At 41.1% G+C, this 18416-nt stretch overlaps 1 protein-coding gene across 1 annotated transcript in view; it reads left to right on the top strand.

The window, feature by feature from the left end:
• E2F6 (E2F transcription factor 6) overlaps positions 1-18056 on the top strand; it is a 40987-nt gene extending 22931 nt beyond the window's left edge. Inside the window, exons 4-7 of the mRNA XM_089672060.1 lie at positions 4556-4716; positions 8127-8239; positions 9517-9664; positions 13813-18056. Coding sequence (XP_089528186.1) covers positions 4556-4716; positions 8127-8239; positions 9517-9664; positions 13813-13817 — 427 coding nt within the window. The 3' untranslated portion in view covers positions 13818-18056. The remainder of the gene's footprint in view (positions 1-4555; positions 4717-8126; positions 8240-9516; positions 9665-13812) is intronic.
• Positions 18057-18416: the final 360 nt, after the last annotated feature.

Here is an 18416-nt window from a genome sequence, read left to right as displayed (position 1 = left end):
CTTGAACTGTCACTATCAACTCCTCCCCTCACAGCCATTACCTTTTTGTGTTCCGTGCACCTTCTTTTTAGATTGTAAGTTCTCATGAGCAGGAACCTCCCTGTCCTATTGTTTTGTTTTAATTTTCAAAACCACTTCCCACCTGTAGGACGTCGTATGACATCTTCAGGTTAAAGTGGTTATACCAGGACCCGCATGCATCATCCCAGTTTCAAAACGTTCTGCTAGTGATTCTCTTTTCAGCAGAAGTGAAAGTTCCAATTAAAATAAGTAATAAAACTTAAACAAAAAATTAGAGAGCCCCCTCCCCCTGTGCTTACGAGTAAACGCATGTGTAACGCTCACAAACATATGTAAACAGTGATTGCACCACACTTGTGAGGTTTCGTCACAAACGTCAGAGCGAGAGCAATCATTTTAGCTCCAGAGCTCTTGTGTAACTCTAACCTGGTAACCTGTAAAGGCTTTTAAAGCATCGCTCATGGAGATTTTTAGGTACTGTAGTTTGCTGGGTGTACGCAGTTTTAAAGCGTGACACGTTGGGTATCTATTTACTCGGCGCAACATCATCTTGTATATTTTAACAAAAAAATAGGTATTCTGAAGTGTGAAATAAAATTAATTTAAGTGTATTTTTTTTTCCCCAAAAAATTGCATTTGAAGATTTGCTGCACAATTACCGTGTGACAAAGTGCAACATCCACTATTTTTTTTTTTTTTTTTAAATATGTTTTAGCATTTCTAAGTACTTTTCCAGTAAAAAAACACTGATTTTTACATGTAGGAGAGAAATGTCAGAATTGGCCTGGTGGAGGACTGACTAAACTGTACTGTATTTGTAAAGTGTTGCATAAACTGTTGTCACTATCTAAATCCTGTATAAGCATAAATTAATGCACTCTGCAATCATTATTTTAGCTTAAATCCTTGAGCACAACAAAACAAACATTCCCCAGTAAACAATTAGTGAAAATTCTTGACCCAGCAATTGCAATAACTTTTACGTTTCTAAGTTTTAAGTGGAGTGCCTTGTCATCTAAGGCTATGGGGCTGTGTGTTTCTGTTAATGCACACAGTGTAGGGACATAGACCATAGTCCCTGCATACAAGGGTGGCTCCATGAGATGCCTTCAAGAGAGGCACCAGTGTAAACAGGAGCACAGGCAAGGATTTAACTGCCTCCCGCCCATCATATAGTAACATGACTGACGCAAGGCGGTTCTCTCATTCTGGGAGGACGTCATATGACTCCCTCCCATTCTAACCACGCATGCGCGGCTCCGGGAGTGAGGCGATGGACGGAGGGACACAGCAGATCACCAATCAACGGAAAGAGCCAAAGATGTCGGCTCGGCCATGTGATCAGCTGTGTCCAATCACAGCTGATCACATGTAAACAGGGAAATGCCAGTTATCGGCATTTCTCTCCCCACAAGCTGTCACGCTGACAGCTTGTGAGGAGAGGAGAGCCGGTAATCGGCATTCCTCGGAGGGGACATGTACACTGATCATCAGGGCACTGATGATCAGTGTGCCCTCTTGATCTGTGTAGCCCCAGCAGTGCCACCTGTCAGTGTCCATCAATGCCAGCTCTCAGTGCTCATTCATGCCACCTGCCAGTGCCACATTTCAGTGTCACATCAATGCCACATATCAGTGCCCATCTGAGCTGCCTTTTAGTGTCACTCATCAGTACCAGTCAGTGCCACCTATCAGTGTGCATCAGTGCCATATGAGTGCTGCCTTTCAGTGCCCATCAGTGATGCCTGTCAATGCCCATCAGTGCCACCTACCAGTGCCTCCTCATCAGTGCAGCCTATCAGTGCCCATCAGTGTAGCCTCATTAGCTCACATCAGTGAAGGAGAAATATCACTTATTTACAAAATTTTATAACAAAAACAAAGAAAAACCTTTTTTTTTTTTTTCAAAATTTTCAGTGTTTTTGGTTTGTTTAAGACAAAATAAAAAACCCAGAGGTGATTAAATACCACCAAAATAAAGCTCTATCTGTCACAAAAAAATGATAAAAATTTCATATGGGTACAGTGTTGCATGACTGTGCAATTGTCATTCAAAGTGCAACATCGCTGAAAGCTGGAAATTGGCCTGGGCAGGAAGGGGGTATAAGTGCCCTGTAGGCAAGTGGTTAAAGATGAAGAAGCTGCATACTTGTGTTAATAAATCACCTTTTGAAAGTGCTTAAATTGAGTATTTAATATTTGAATCATACAGTAACCTTGAAAAAGTATTCATACCCCTTGAAATTTTCTCCATTTTCTTATATTACAACCTAATACGTAAATGTATTTTATATGGATTTCATGTGATAGACCAACACAAAGTGGCACATAATTGTGAAGTGGAAGGAAAATGATAAATGGTTTTCAAAATTTTTTACAAATATCTGCAAAGTGTGGCGTGCATTTGTATTCAGCCCCCCAGAGTCAGTACTTTTATAGAATCACTTTTCGCTGTAATTACAGCTGCAAGTCTTTCAGTCTCTTAACAGCTTTGCACATCTAGAGAGTGACATTACTGCCCATTCTTCTTTGCAAAATAGCTTAAGATCTGTCAGATTGGATTGTGGAGTGAACGACTAATAGTTGTCCTGTGGACAGTTTCTCCCACCTGAGCTGTGGATCTCTGCAGCTCCTCCAGAGTTCCCATGGGCCTCTTTGCTGTTTCTCTGATTATTGCTCCCCTTGCCTGGCCTGTCCGTGTAGGTTGACAGCCATGTCTTGGTAGGTTTGCAGTTGTGTCATACTCTTCCCATTTTCAGATGATGGATTGAACAGTGCTCCATGAGATGTTTAAAGATTGGGATATTTTTTTTTTTTTTAATAACTTAACCCTGCTTTAAACTTCTCCACCACTTTATCCCTGACCTGTCTGGTGTGTTCCTTGGCCTTCATGATGCTGTTTGTTCACTAATGTTCTCTAACACACCTCTGAGGGCTTCACAGAACAATTGTATTTATACTGAGATTAAATTACACACAGGTGGGCTCTATTTACTAATTTGGTGACTTCTGAAGTCAATTGGTTCCAATAGATTTTAGTTAGGGGTATCTGAGTAAAGGGGGCTGAATACAAATGTATGCCACACTTTTCAGATATTTGTAAAAAATTATTTACCATTTTACTTCCACTTCACAATTGTGTGCCACTTTGTGTTGGTCTATCGCATAAAATCTCAATAAAATACGTTTCCGTTTTTGGTTGCAACATGATAGAATGTGGAAAATTTCAAGGCGTATGAATACTTTTTCAAGGCACTGTAGCACAAAGTTTTAACCATTGGATATCAGCAGCTACCTTCAGTTGCCTACTGCATTGTGGCAGTTTATTGGCACTTCTGTACTACATTGTTCTGAGTATGGCTCTGCTTGTAGCCTTTGTTTTGCACCTTGTATCTTCTCCAAGCACTAGTCCATGTTCTTGCTCTGCTTCAACAGTGGGATATTGGACAACCTCTCTCTGAAGGTGTTCATCTCAGGCAGTTAATCGGTGTCCATCAGACTGGGCCATCTGTGATCCGGAAGGATCATAAACCTCCAGAGCTCAGCACTGAAACCGTCTCTTCACTTTGGAGTATCTGAGCTTTATCTGAATCTCGGCCTTGTTAACGCTTCAGGCTCACTGCCCCTGCATTCAGACTTTGGGACCAAGGAGTGAAACAACCCTGCTTTTTGTATGAGGGTCTTAGGTCTGATGGGGTCCTCTTGAGGCAGTCCCATATCCTCACTTTCACTCTATAGATTGTTCACACTCACTATTTTTGATAGTGTGGGACATGAGGGTTTCATTTCTTGATTGTCCTTTTGACTCAACTTACTCTGGAGTCCAGCTCTAGACATGGAAAGAGCCCTTCTGCTCAATTCCTTGGCAGGTGCTCCCAATGAACATTAGCCACTTAGACGGGGGAGTAGTCCTGGCAATCTTCCAAGGACTTGGTTGTCTCAGAACCTTTATCCTGTGATCAATATTTACAAAGTACGTTTTGTTGTGTAAGGTGCTCTTTTGATTCTCTCCTTGACCCATTGTTACATAGGCCTGTTAATGCTGATTTGCTGCGTTGCCCACCCCTCAGTTGGACTGATTTGTGATGTCCCATGGTTAAGATTAGGTTCTGTGCTGTACAATTAAGAAAATAAAATTTTTGGCTTACCTGTAAAATCAGTTTGTTGTAATACAGTACAGGGCAAAGGCCGTTCCCATCTGTTCTTATGATCTCCCTATTGCTTGCTGCAAAATTTAAGCTAGCTGGAAGTGGGGTGGAGTTGTAGAAAAGGATTTTAGGAGTAAGTAAAAAATTAAATTTATTTTATTTACTTTTTAATACAAGCATTGGCATGTTAATTTTTATCTAAGTTTTGACTGGAGCTCTGCTTTGAGTTCCAGGCACAGGCTACATATAAATTAGATCTGTTTGAACCAAGGTTCTTTAACTGCTGTTAATATTACTATTGAACAAAGCTGTGTCCGTAGATTGAAATTGTGTTCTGAACTGTATGTTCTTAGCATTTTTTTCTAATGTAGTGATTCTCATTGAAGGGGGACGGACCTGAATTACACAGGAACGGAGATCCCAGAGCCACAGCGGATGCGCAATGACATCAGCGATCTCTCCGCTATGGAAGAAGCATTGGATGACCTAATCAGAGATTGCGCTCATCAACTCTTCCGGCTAACAGAAGACCGAGCAAACAGGAGATATCCTTTTTATGTTTAGGGTATCAGAACTCCCAGAGAGAGAAAAATTACCAGCGAGCTTGCATAATCTAAGATTATACAAATTTGGGGAATGATTTTGAGTTCTTACAATACCTGAATTAACTGTTCTTTGCAGCTCGGTGCTTGTTCCCAGTTGCAGCCGTTTGGGCATGTTGGCACAGGCTTAACTCTTATATCAGTCTGTATTATATGCAGTGGCTGGATATACTGTATTCATGAATATACACTGCATCTAGAAAGTATTCACAGTGCTTAACTTTTGCTACATTTTGTTATGTTACAGCCTTATTTCAAAATGGATTAAATTCATTTTTTTCCCTCAACATTCTACAATACCCCATAATGACAACGTGAAAGAAGTTTGTTTTGAAATATTTTCAATTTATTCAAAATAAAAAAACAAAAAAAAAACACATGTACATACAGTGGGGATCGAAAGTTTGGGCACCCCAGCTAAAAATTTGTATTAATGTGCATAAAGAAGCCAAGGAAAGATGGAAAAATCTCCAAAAGGCATCAAATTACAGATTAGACATTCTTATAATATGTCAACAAAAGTTAGATTTTATTTCTATCATTTACACTTTCAAAATAACAGAAAACAAAAAAATGGCGTCTGCAAAAGTTTGGGCACCCTGCAGAGTTAATATCTTGTACTGCCCCCTTTGGCAAGTATCACAGCTTGTAAACGCTTTTTGTAGCCAGCCAAGAGTCTTTCAATTCCTGTTTGAGGTATCTTTGCCCATTCTTCCTTACAAAAGTCTTCCAGTTCTTTGAGAGTTCTGGGCTGTCTGTCACGCACTGCTCTTTTAAGGTCTATCCATAGATTTTCAATTATGTTGAGGTCAGGAGATTGTGAAGGCCATGGCAAAACCTTCAGTTTACGCCTCTTGATGTAATCCCCCATGGATTTCGAGGTGTGTTTAGGATCATTTTTCATTTGTAGAAGCCATCCTCTCTTTAACTTCAGCTTTTTCACAGATGGCATCAAGTTACCATCCAAAATTTGCTGAAATTTTATTGAATCCATTTTTCCTTCTACTCGTGAGATGTTCCCTCTGCCACTGGCTGCAACACAACCCCAAAGCATGATTAATCCAACCCATTGCTTAACAGTTGGACAGAGGTTCTTTTCAATAAATTCTGTGCCCCTTCTTCTCCAAACGTACCTTTGCTCATTCCGGCCAAAAAGTTCAATTTTAACCTCATCGGTCCACAACTTGTTTCCAAAATGCATCAGGCTTGTCTATATGTTCAATTGCAAAGTTCAAACGATGATTTTTGTGATGAGGACGTAGAAGAGGTTTTCTTCTGATGACTCTTCCATGAAGACCATATTTGTACAAGTATCTCTTTATAGTGGAATAGTGTACCACAACTCCAGTGTCTGCCAGATCTTTCTGGAGGGATCGTGCAGTCAAACGTGGGTTTTGAATTGTTTTTCTCACAATCCTGCGAGCTGTTCTGTCTGATATTTTTCTTGGTCTTCCAGATGTTGCTTTAACTTCCACTGTTCCTGATGACTGCCATTTCTTAATTACATTCCGAACAGAGGATATTGACATCTGAAAATGCTTTGCTATCTTCTTATAGCCTTCTCCAGCTTTGTGAGCGTCAACTATTTTCAGTTTCAGTTTTCTAGACAACTGCTCAGAAGAACCCATGGTGCTGATTGTTGGGGCAAGGTCAGATGAGTCTGGGCATTTAAAACCTTTGAGATTGACATAACCTGGTCTTCCCAGACGATGATTGAGAACAATCCATGACACTGGCAGGTCTCAGCTTGGCAAAGGGGGCAGTGCATGCTATAAATTCTGCAGGGTGCCCAAACTTTTGCAGACGCCATTTTTTTGTTTTCTGTTATTTTGAAAGTGTAAATGATGGAAATAAAATCTAACTTTTGTTGACATATTATAAGAATGTCTAATCTGTAATTTGATGCCTTTTGGAGATTTTTCCATCTTTCCTTGGCTTCTTTATGCACATTAATACAAATTTTTAGCTGGGGTGCCCAAACTTTCGATCCCCACTGTAAGTATTCACAGCCTTCATACTTTGTTGAAGCACCTTTAGCACCAATTGCAGCTTCAAGTCGTTTTGAGTATGATGCTACAAGCTTGGTACACCTATTTTTTGGCCCGTAGCCACTCCTTTGTTATGTGGACTGTGTGCTTGGGGTCGTTGTCCTGTTGAAAGATGAACTGTCGCCCCAGTCTAAGGTTTAGAGCGCTCTGGAACAGGTTTTCATTAAGGATGTCGTTGTACATTGCTGCATTCATCTTTCCTTCGATCCTAACTAGTCTCTCAGTTCCTGCCGCTGAAAAACATCCCCACAGCATGATGCAGCCACCACCATGCTTCACTGTAGGGATGGTATTGGCCAGGTGGTGAGTGGTGCCTGGTTTCCTCAAGACATGACGCTTGGCATTCAGGCCAAAGAGTTCAATCTTTGTTTCATCAGTTTTGTTTCTCATGGTCTGAGAGTCCTTCAGATGCTTTTCGGCAAACTCCAGGCGGGCTGCCATTTGCCTTTTACTGAGGAGTGGCTTCCGTCTGGCCACTCTACCATACAGTCCTGATTGGTGGAGTGCTGCAGAGACGGATGTTCTTCTGGAAGGTTCTCTCTCCACAGAGAAATGCTGGAGCTCTTTGAGAGTGACCATCAGTGGCTTGGTTACCTCCCTGGCTAAGACCCTTCTCCCTCAATTGCTCATTTTGGCAGGCGGCCCGCTCTAGGAAGATTCCTGGTGGTTCCAAACTTCTTCCATTTATGGATGACGGAGGCCACTGTGCTCATTGGGGCTTTCAATGCTGCATAGATTTTTCTGTACCCTTCCCCAGATCTGTGCCTTAATACAATCCTGTCTTGGAGGTCTATGGACAATTCTTTGGACTCCATGGTTTGATTTGTGCTCTGACATGCACTGTTAACTGTGGGATCTTATATAGACAGGTTTATGTCTTTCCTAATCATGTTCAATCAACTGAATTTCCCACAGGTGGACTCCAATCAAGTTGTGGAAACATCTCAAGGATGATCAGTGGGAACAGGATGCACCAGAGCTCAATTTTGAGTGGCAAAGGCTGTGAATGTTTATGTTTTTGTTTTTTTCAATAAATTGTGAAGATTACAAAACAAACTTCTTTCACGTTGTCATTATGGAGTATTGCTTGTAGAATGTTGAGGGAAAAAATTAGTGTAATCCATTTTGGAATAAGGCTGTAACATAACAAAATGTGGCAAAGGTTAAGCGCTGGGAATACTTTCTGGATGAACTGTACAGAAGCAGCATTATGTGCTAGTTTCCACCCCCCCCTCAGTGTTTGTTGATTCCTCAGGAATTCCTGGGACAGGTTCCTGACATTTACTATCCTTAATTAAGAAACACATTGGCCTATGTAACTTACCAAGACCTCCACAGTATTGAAGACTACCAGGAGCAGATTGTCATTGCTGTGAAAGCCCCAGAGGAAACCAAGTTAGAGGTTCCAGCTCCCAGCGAGGCAAGTACCTTATGACTGCAGCTTTAGTAAGGTAATCATGATGGAGAAGATGAAGGCTACCATGTTGACCATGTTCTGAAAATGCTAGTTGCCTGGCTGTCACGTTTGTGTTTCGGAACTTCACGTCACATTACGGACCTGAAAAATCATGCAAATCGGAAGTCAGAAAATGTATCTGCTAGCTAGTTCTGGGTCATTGTCTCAAAATGCATTTTATCTACTGGATCAGTATGAGAGCCAGGCAACTAACATTTTAATGCAAGACTAGCAGTTTTGGTTTTCATAAAGCATGTCTGCTGTGAGAGACATATGGGGACTGACTTTACTGAGCTACTTCTGAAAATGAGAAAGTGTCTGCCTTCAAGGTCAGTTCCAGCACCCCCTCACATATTTGTTTATTCCATAATTTGGGGCATACTTACCTTTTACATTTTCTCTACTTAGTCACATAAAGTGCCTTTCTCCAGGAATCCAAAGCATTCAATCAAAATTTAACTTGTTTGCTTTGACAGAATTAATACTAAGTGGCTGCTGTGGGTTATGGCATATAAAGCCCAATAAAACTTTTGTTTAAATCTGCTAAATACATTCAAAACAAATGGTGTCCAATGTCGTACAGTATGTTTACTTCAGATAGCAGTCAGTGTGATTAGAAAAGCGTGGCCCCTGTTAGCAGCTGCCCTTGTTCTCTGTATGGAATCAGTGGTCTTAAACCTAAAACTCTGCGTTCAGCAGGGGGGAGGGGGGGGGATGTCGGATTTCTGCAGAGAGACTACTGCTTCACACAGTGGTAGGGGCTCTTCTTTGCAGTGTTGACAGGATACAGGCTTTTTTCTTTTTTTTTTTCTTTTGCTGTGTCTGCTTTCTAAAGAGTTTTAGATTTTTATTACTCTGTTTTGGATAGTGTATGTGTCCCTGTTAATTTAATCTCACTTTTGCTTGACACCAGATGCCTGGACAGTAAAAAGAAATCTCCTCCTGTGAGGCTCAGGCAGCAATTCTATCCTGAAATAGATTCTGATATTTACTTGGTCAATTAGAGTTTATTGCTGTGTTTGTCTGATGGAGAGATTCTTTCATTTCCTGTTCTGACATCTGTCAAATAGACAGAAAATGAAGATAAACTTTGGAGATACAGTTGACACGAAAAGATTGTTGGAGGGTGTAACCCTTGCACTTGCTGTACTATTATAACAAATTTCTGCATATATATCTGATTATATTTTGGGGAAATACATGTATTTGACTCATCATGTATGCCATTGTGTTCTTTGCAGGATTGCATAGAGATTCATATAAAGAGCTCAAAGGGGCCAATTGATGTGTATCTTTGTGAAGCGGAGGATGAAAATGCAGATGGGAAATCTTTTCGGAGATTAACAAAGACCCTTAAGATGGAACCAGATCCAATTCTAATTGACGATGGTAAGGTGTATATAATAGTCATACTTTAGAAGACAAACCCCAAAATAGTCTAAAATATTACTTTTGAAATCTGGTTGCTGCAGGATTTTGCTGCATGCTAATAGACTTGGTAGCGTTTGTAAGTTCTAAAGCTTCCCACAGACATAAGATAGATATCTGAAGAAATGTTGAATGCTTTGGAAATGGCATGGTAAGACCATTTGTGTGTTTTTTTTGATGAGCATTCGTAAAAATATCAATTTGTAGCGCTCCAGCTTCTTTTTATTTTCTGTTAATTGAACAATCCCTTTTTTAGATCCTCTGATCATCAGTCATGCACACGATACATACATATGCATGTCTTGTAGTTGCATGTCTGTTCTATAATATTTGGCACCATCACATATGTATAATATGCGCCATCTTCTTAAACCACGTTTGTCAGGCGTTGTCTTCTGTGTTTATATATAGGAAGGAAATGCAAAGTCTACCTACTATATGATTTTTTATTTTTTTGTTGTTTGTTTTTTTTATTTGCAAAATGCAATATTTCATTTAATAATAGAATTAAAATAAATATATTTAATATTAAAATGATGCTTCCAGTTATATAGGTTATGTGCACACATCTTGGATTTGCCATAATGCACAAGTATAGATGTCAAGCATACCTCCTCCAGTGATGAAAGATCCACATTCACTGTTGCTGTCATTGCCATCCTCTGCCACTTCTGAACCTGGCATATTCGTTCTTTGGTCATTGGGTGTCCGGTGATGTTAACTTCTGCACCGCTGAAGTTAAATTATCCCTACACTTGGCTGAACTCTCAGCATCTTAGAGACGCATACGCACCAGGCAGTGTATAATTTACACAAAGAAAGCATTTTTCTCCTAGTTATGTTTCACTTCTGTTTTAAAGCAGAAACACATGCAAATATATTTTCTAGAAATTACTAGAAAATTCACTTTCTGCTGTGAATACAGTCATCTACAAGTGATGTTGCTTAGACAGTGAACTTGCCAGTTTATTGCTATATAGGGGTGCACCGAAATCTCGGTGGCCGAAACATTTCAACTGAAAACTCTTCTATCGGCCGGTGACCAATATGAAAGTAAGCACCGCTACAGGTGCCGAAAATTACTCTGCCCCCTCGCTGCTGTCAATCAAAGTGTGAGAGCGCTGGAACCTGAAAAATGGCCTGGGCAGGAAGGGGGTAAAATGCCCGGTATTGAATTGGTTAATTGTGCAAACATGCATTTCACTGCTCCTGAAGCTCCATATGTGCTTACCATAGATATACATTATAATATATATATGTATACTGTATGCATATATGCAGCCATGCATAAGTGTCTGTGAGAAAAGGCTCCTGTGTCTACCATGAATATTGAGATCTAGCTGGGGAACGTTTGCATACTGTGACCATGAGCATTAAATGTGGATATTACTGCTGTAATCCTTCATGGGGGGAGGGGAACTACAGACAAGGTACTCCACCATTAGAGCTTTTTATTTTTTAGATGTCCTCTCTCTTTTTATTTTATTTTTTTGCCTACACTCTTGAAGGAAACCTGAGAGAGGATGAAAGCAAGAAAACCAATTGTGCAGCAGTATACAAGGCACCATAAGCTGCCTACTAGTGCGTTGTCAGGAGTACCTAAGATAAAAAAAACCCATCAAAGAAAAAAAGGAACGTTAAAAGTGTCTGGAGCAAAGTGCTCACCTTCTAGCAAGAATCTTGGTTGATTAACCACTTGCCTACCAGGCACTTATACCCCCTTATTTACCAGGCCAATTTTCAGCTTTCAGCGCTGCCGCACTTTGATTGACAATTGCGCGGTCATGCAACATTGTACCCATATGAAATTTTGATAATTTTTTTCTCACAAATAGAGCTTTCTTTTGGTGGTATTTAATCGCCACTGGGCACTTTACTTTTTGCGCTATAAATAAAAAAAGTGCAAAAAATTTGAAAAAAAAAAAGTTTCTTTGTTTCTATTATAAAAATTTTCAAACAGGTATTTTTTCTCCTTCACTGATGGGCACTGATAAGCGGCACTGATGGGCACTGATAGGCAGCACTAAAGGGCACTGATAGGCAGCACTAATGAGGTGGCACGGATAGGCGGCACTAATATGCAGCACTGATAGGCGGCACTGATAGGTGACACTGATGATGGGTACTGATAGACGGCACTGACTGGCATCACTGCTGGGCACTGACTGGCACAACCCCTGGGAACTGACTGGTGGCACTGACTGGCAGCACTGCTGGGCTGCACTGGTGGGTGGCACTGGTGGGCAGCACTGGTGGGTGGCACAGGTGGGTGGCACTGCTGGGCACAGGTAGTTGGCACTTCTGGGCACAGGTGTGTGACACTGCAGAGTGGCACAGGTGGGTGCACTGCTGGGCACAAGTGGGCGCACTGCTGGGCACAGGTGGGCGGAGCTAGTGGGCGCACTGCTGGGCGGAACTTGCGGGTGGCACTGCTGGGCACCGATCATCAGGGCACTGATCATCAGTGCCCTGATGATCGGTGCCGATCCCCGCTCTGACAACTGCCGGTTCTCGGCAGTACTTTCCTCACGATCTGACAGCGTGAGGAAAGTGCAGCCGAGAACCGGCACTTGCATTTCCCTGTGATCAGCGTGTCATTGGACACGGCTGATCACGTGGTAAAAGGCCGCTGTGATTGGCCTTTTACCACATCACGTGATCAGCTGTGTCCGTAGGACACAGCGATCACAGAGATCGCCGGGTGCGCGCCCCCTGGGGCGCGCAGGAGAGCGCGTTCTGGGAGGACGTCATATGACGTCCACTCAGAACTGGCCGGCCGCAGTGCAGCCGTCATTCGGCTATCTGCGGTCGGCAGCTAGTTAAACAATCTTCACAATGTGATAGCTGAAAAATAAAAAGTGTAAATCTGTGGATAATATACAATGTGCAAAATAACAAATACAAAGTGACTAAAGATAAAATTACAATAGATGGCGTGGGTACCCTATATACTAGATGCTCACATAGCTAGCATTAACACTAAAGAAGGAATTCTGCTGCTTAAATGGATTGGGAGCTCCACCTGCATGAAGTAACCACTTCTTTTTCAGCTAGACCTAGCAGGGCTACCCACCCTAGTTAAATACCTCGCTGCTAAGAATGAACCACCTCGCTGGCAGCAATCCACCTTGCAGAGTGGTTCATTCTCTATGGCGAGGTATTTAACTGGGGTGGGTAACTGCTAAGTCTAACTAAGGAATAAGTGGTTACTTTGAAACGTGTCCTGGTTTGCTCAGCTCCAGTGGTGACGTCATCTGGGAGCCGGTCAGGTCGGAGTGTGGGATTCCTGTGGCGTCCTTTCCATCTCGCCAGTCTGGAACAAGGCAGTTGTGCGGACGCTGTCTATCACCCATGATTACTGTTTGGCTGCTTGGAGCCTGAACACAAACCATCTCACTATACTTTTGTTCCTCCCCATATTTCATTGTCCTGTGAGTAGAACCATTGTTTTAATAAAGTCCTTTTCCCACACTACACCTCAAAAAAACCCAAACTACATTTGGAAATTCATCTTCCACCTCCCACTATGACATCAGTGACCTGATGTCACTTGGCAAGGTGGTAGAAGGTGCTTAAGCAGCGTCAGTTGGCAAGGGGGTAGAAGGTGCCTAACGTTGTTTAGATACCATCTTGTGGCATGTTAGAAGTTCCAATGCCATATTAGAAGCACTGGTAAGGTAAGAGATTGCAGTACAGTGGCAGGGTTTTACCTACTTCAACTGGTTACAAGTTCACCTTACAACATCTGTACAGGTACCAGCTGATTTTCCAAGTAAGTCTAGTAAATTCTATAAATCAGAACCAGGACTCCTCCAACCCATACACTGTCTGGGATGCATAGTACAAACATCTGGATTTATAGCATGTGCTTGCCTGAAGCTGTGTCATGTCTGCACCATGCTGTCCTTGTTTTGACTATAATCATTTCTCCTATAAAACAAATGAAAGCTGGCCCGGTGAACATCTGCCTGAAGCAGATAGCAGCAACATCAAATGTGGGAAAGCTTAATTCCAGACCAGTCACTCATAAATCTGTTTAGCCGACATCACCAGACATTCACAGCCGTTCTCTTTATTGTGGCTGACTGTTGTTTCCTTTTGTCTTACAGACTGATAAATGGAGGCCTCTATCAATACTGATGGGATAAAGCTCTTCTTTATAAATGTGTCACTGACTGTTTTTATATCGCACAAAATGCCATCCCGGTTTTTAATGGTCATGGATGTCCAAAGCTCTAGGAAGGAGCTTTTATCTTCTGCCTCACTTGAGACCTGATGGTATCCTGTTTTGGGGGAGTTAGGGGAACTGGAGTGAAGAGGTCTGCTCTGATCAAACTTGGTGCAGCTTTCTTGGCAATGTCTACAGCACCTTCTAAACTTTCCTCAGACTTTGCTGCTTGTAAAAATTTTTATAATTTTGTAGTAATCACAGATACAAATATCTGACTCATTATAATCATCAGCAGATGTATTTAAGAAGTGTCTACGCTGCCCTCTAGGACCATTGGAAATGTAGCAGTGTGTGAACCGGCACCCAGGGAATTAGATTAGTTAAGCTGCTGATTGCTGTTATGGCTGTTGGCAAACTGAATCATAAGCTTTGCTCCTAATATTCCTTTTCAGATGTAGAAAGATTATAAATTATTGTGATGTCTGCTTGGTATTTTATAAAACCTATTCTCCCAGGTGCCAGTTAACCCTCTGTGTCCTTCAGCACCTCTTCCAAAACGAATTCTCCTTTTAGGTCCTCATCCATCTTCTCCTATGTTCTGTAATAGTGCTGATACTTTAGAGCAATGAGATGATTGGAAGGAAGTAAGGGATAATTAATATACAACCATTTTAGGTTTCATGGACCCTAGGTTTGTGTTAGACACTCAATCATGTATACTAATTCTAGTAAAATCATTTCAGGGAGTATATTGTAATCTGTAATTGTGTATCTTTTCGGTTCTGCTCAAATGTAGGATTGGTTTAAATGTGCTGCATTAGCACATACAGTTATGATCATTAATGTGTGTTTTACTAAGGCAACCTATTCATTTTTGAATGGGCTGCCAGACCTAAATATATACCTGTATTTTTTTTGTTCACATTTTTGTTTTTTGAGGTAATCTAAAATGCAGGTCTGTAGTAGTGCATTGAGGATGTGCGTACAGTCATTTAAAATGACAAATATGAGAACCTGGCCTAATGTGTTTTCAGTGAGAACATTATATTATTTTATTTTAAATTAATTTTGAGTGTATAGAAACTGTACATGCTGTTCTGTATTTCCATCATTGTGGTTACATATGGGGATTTGTAGATTTTTTTTTTTTTATTTTTTTTTTAGTGGTTCTGTCTTTCACTGCTGTCATTCTCCCTTGCTGATCACAGGTGGTGAGATAGTCTTGGCCAAATAGAAACTGCGTTTTTGTAAAGATCTGTTTCATAGACTTCCAGTTAGACAAGAACAGTAAGTTATCACGAAGTTCAGTATTACTAAGCAAGAAGCAGAATCTACATAAAATTAATGAGCAGATGTGGCTGCCTATGATATACATATGGAGCATTAAACTTTCTGAAATCTTCTGCATGTCACAGTTTTTAGAACGTATTGGATGCAGACATTCCCTGCCGTACTCCTTGGTTTCATGCACCGACCCTTACATCATTATGGTATAAAGCTAGTGACATAGGGTCTATCAGTGGACATGGCATCCCACACACAGAAGTGTGCTGGTTACTGAACATTCTTCAACAAGATTCTCTTCACGATAACAAGAGATTTTGCTACCGCAAGGGAGCCAGCTTTACATGCTCATGCTTCAAGGATCATGGTTTTCAGACCTTGCTTGGTCCTGGTATATTCAGCAAAATTCTTGTAAAAGTAAACCACTTCATTTTTCTATCTTGTCTTGTTTGATTGTAAGATTTATTGTAAACATGTACAGGCATACACAGTCACAAATGGACACCAAGGAAGAAACCTTGATCTGTTCCACACAAAGTGCTTAAAGTTGAATTCCTGCCCAAACCTAACTAGTTGTAAAAAGGGTCATTTTCTACTCCTAATGCCCAAGCTGACTAACCTGTGTTTTTATAAAAAAAAAAAAAAGCATATACTTTTCTATTTTCAGCCCGCTTCCCCAGTAGAGGAGAGAGCACTTGACAATGGCTGGGAATTCATAGGTCACCCATAGGTTCCCACAGCCAAGCCACTCTCAGCACTTTCTCTCGTCCCCTGTAGTCACCGCTGCCTGACACAGGGGAGCTGCAGATCACATGACTGGATCAAAGAGGGCTGAAAATATGAAAATAGGTATAAGTTGCAAAGATTTTTTTTTTTTTTTAACACAGGTTAGGCAGCATACTGTAGGTGTTAGGAGGGGGAGGTAATATTTTCAAGACTTTTAAGATTAATTTGTTTTAGGCTGGAATTCTACTTTAAAGTGGTTCTAAAGGCTAATGATTTTTTTTTTTTTCTTTTACCCTAATGCATTCTTTGCTTTAAGGTAAACAAACTGAGTACTGCACCCCCTCTTCCAGCACTTAGCGCCTGTGGGCTTGTAGTTTTCAATGAACTACCATGGTGCTGTGGAGTGCTGTGGTAATTCATTGAAGCTTCCTGTCAGTATATCTGCTTGACCGTACATCCCGTACGGCTATCCGATATTCTGAAAGGTCTGCAGGAATCCTGCATGGCATCAGCGACCTACTGATCACTGGTGCAATGCTTTACAGGTTTCTTTTGGACAAAAGTAATAAAACGCACATTTTTTTTTTTACCTGCAAAAAAAGTGCATTTATTATTTTTGTCCAAAAGGTGAATTGATCCTTCAAAGGAAACCTGTGGTGATAAATAGGTTGGTTCAGGCTGATCCAGTGGCCTCATCATGTTGCGAGTCACTGACCCAGAGCAAGTATGAAAATTATGATTCCTGACTTGCCACATGCTTGTTCTGGGTTAGCATTGAACCCCAGCTCAGCCAGGTAACTTAGTATTTTCAGGACATCAGCTGTGGAAGCCTGATTTGAGTACAGGTTTTCTTTAAAGTCAAACTTTGTTACCTGGCTAAAAAAAAGTTTGGAATCATGTAACAATTGACATTAAAAAATCTATTTCAGTCAATGAGGTCTAGCATTGTCTTGCTTGCTGCTGAAGTGCTCCATGAACTCTTCTAACACTATACTATTGTGAAATTTCTGTTTGCAAATTTGCATATGCACTGTATATCTCTATCATATATAAGGGACCTGTGGTACATCGGCACATGAGCAGGGGATCTCATGCATTTGCCTCCTAGGATGTGTGATGTGGACATCACAGGAGGCAGCGGGAACCAGTGTTTAGGCAAGGAACTAGGATGTACCTAATCAAAATAAAAGGTATTTAGATAGCCTGAAAAAAAATATCTGCTACTGTGTTACAGGGTGGGGGTGGTGCAGGGCAGATGAGTGGAAGACCATTTTGCAAGTGAAGGTTTTTTTTTAATGTTACCTGTAGTGAAAATTACAGGACAGGTGACAATCCCATTTGTCCAGACTTCACATTTTTTCGGATACTGTTGTACTGCTATCTGCTGGTGAAATATCGCCATGCAGTGGCTTGCTAAGAGAGCTGTTGTTTCACCAGTTTGTCCAAAGCTGGCCATACTTGCATCAAAATTTGTCTGGTTCAGCAGTGACTTGCCGTATTTTGATCCATGTATGGGCACTGTGGTTGTGCAGAAGTCAATCAACTTCTGTATAACCACCGTGTCGGATTTTCCCCGCTTGATCAGTGCTGCGGGCTATAGCCTGCAATGCTGATCAGTGCGTTCTGACATTGGGAAGTCTCGTTGCTGTCAGAATCCAATAGTTCCATGTGAGCTGGTTGAATGGAAAAAAATCTGATCTATGGGCTGCCCAAGAAGGTGGGTACTCTCATGTGTTACTACATGGATGGTCCTCAACAAAATATTGTTCCTTGAAATTGAAGTAAACTTTTTACTAAATACCACAGCTGGGTATTTGGAGGTGTGCAGAATGTGACCTGCTTGTTGTCCCAGGCTAAATTTTGGAATCCTGGGCTAATTTATCAAAAATCTGAGCAAGTGAAAAGCAGTACTTGTGCCCACACCGCATAGTCAGGTGTTAGTGATCATTCACTGGCCTACATGGTGACATTGGCTGTTGCTTCCACTTGTCCTTGCTCTGTTATTTCTAAATCATCCCCAGTGCCTTAACCTGCTCTGAGTATTGGTTGTAAAAGCAAAACTGTAGACAACTGCTCTTTTCTATGGGCTGTAGTAGATACTATCTCTATTTTGTGAATCCTTTGTAGAGATGCCATTTTTGTATGTTCTATTAAAAATTGTTATGAAGTAAACAGTATGTGTCGTGATTTTATCATGCTGAAAGTGGTGACAAGCATTGACCTCATGGTAGCATCCAGGCAAGTGGGTGCATGCGGTTTATTACAGGCCAGGAAGACCTCATTCATATACTTAGAATAGAGATGATGTATGCACTATTTCAGGGGGTGAGATTCACTCTGCTGATTTACTGCTTTCACTTTAATCCTTCCAGGGAGAGCCTGCTATTATAGGATCATCAGAGACCAAATTGCTGACACCAGAAAGAGATAATGGAAGTATATTTATATACTGGTCTCATCCCCCTGCTGAGTTAATGCTATTGACAAAAGATAAAACCTGTATGGCCTTGATCAATTATTAACCCATGTTTC

The sequence above is a fragment of the Staurois parvus genome, unplaced genomic scaffold (assembly GCF_062004578.1).
Source record: "Staurois parvus isolate SC_StPar_1 unplaced genomic scaffold, SC_StPar_1.0 ptg000118l, whole genome shotgun sequence".
NCBI lineage: Eukaryota > Metazoa > Chordata > Amphibia > Anura > Ranidae > Staurois > Staurois parvus.
The sequence above is the reverse complement of the archived record's forward strand: the minus strand, read 5'-3'. Positions and strand labels throughout refer to the sequence as shown.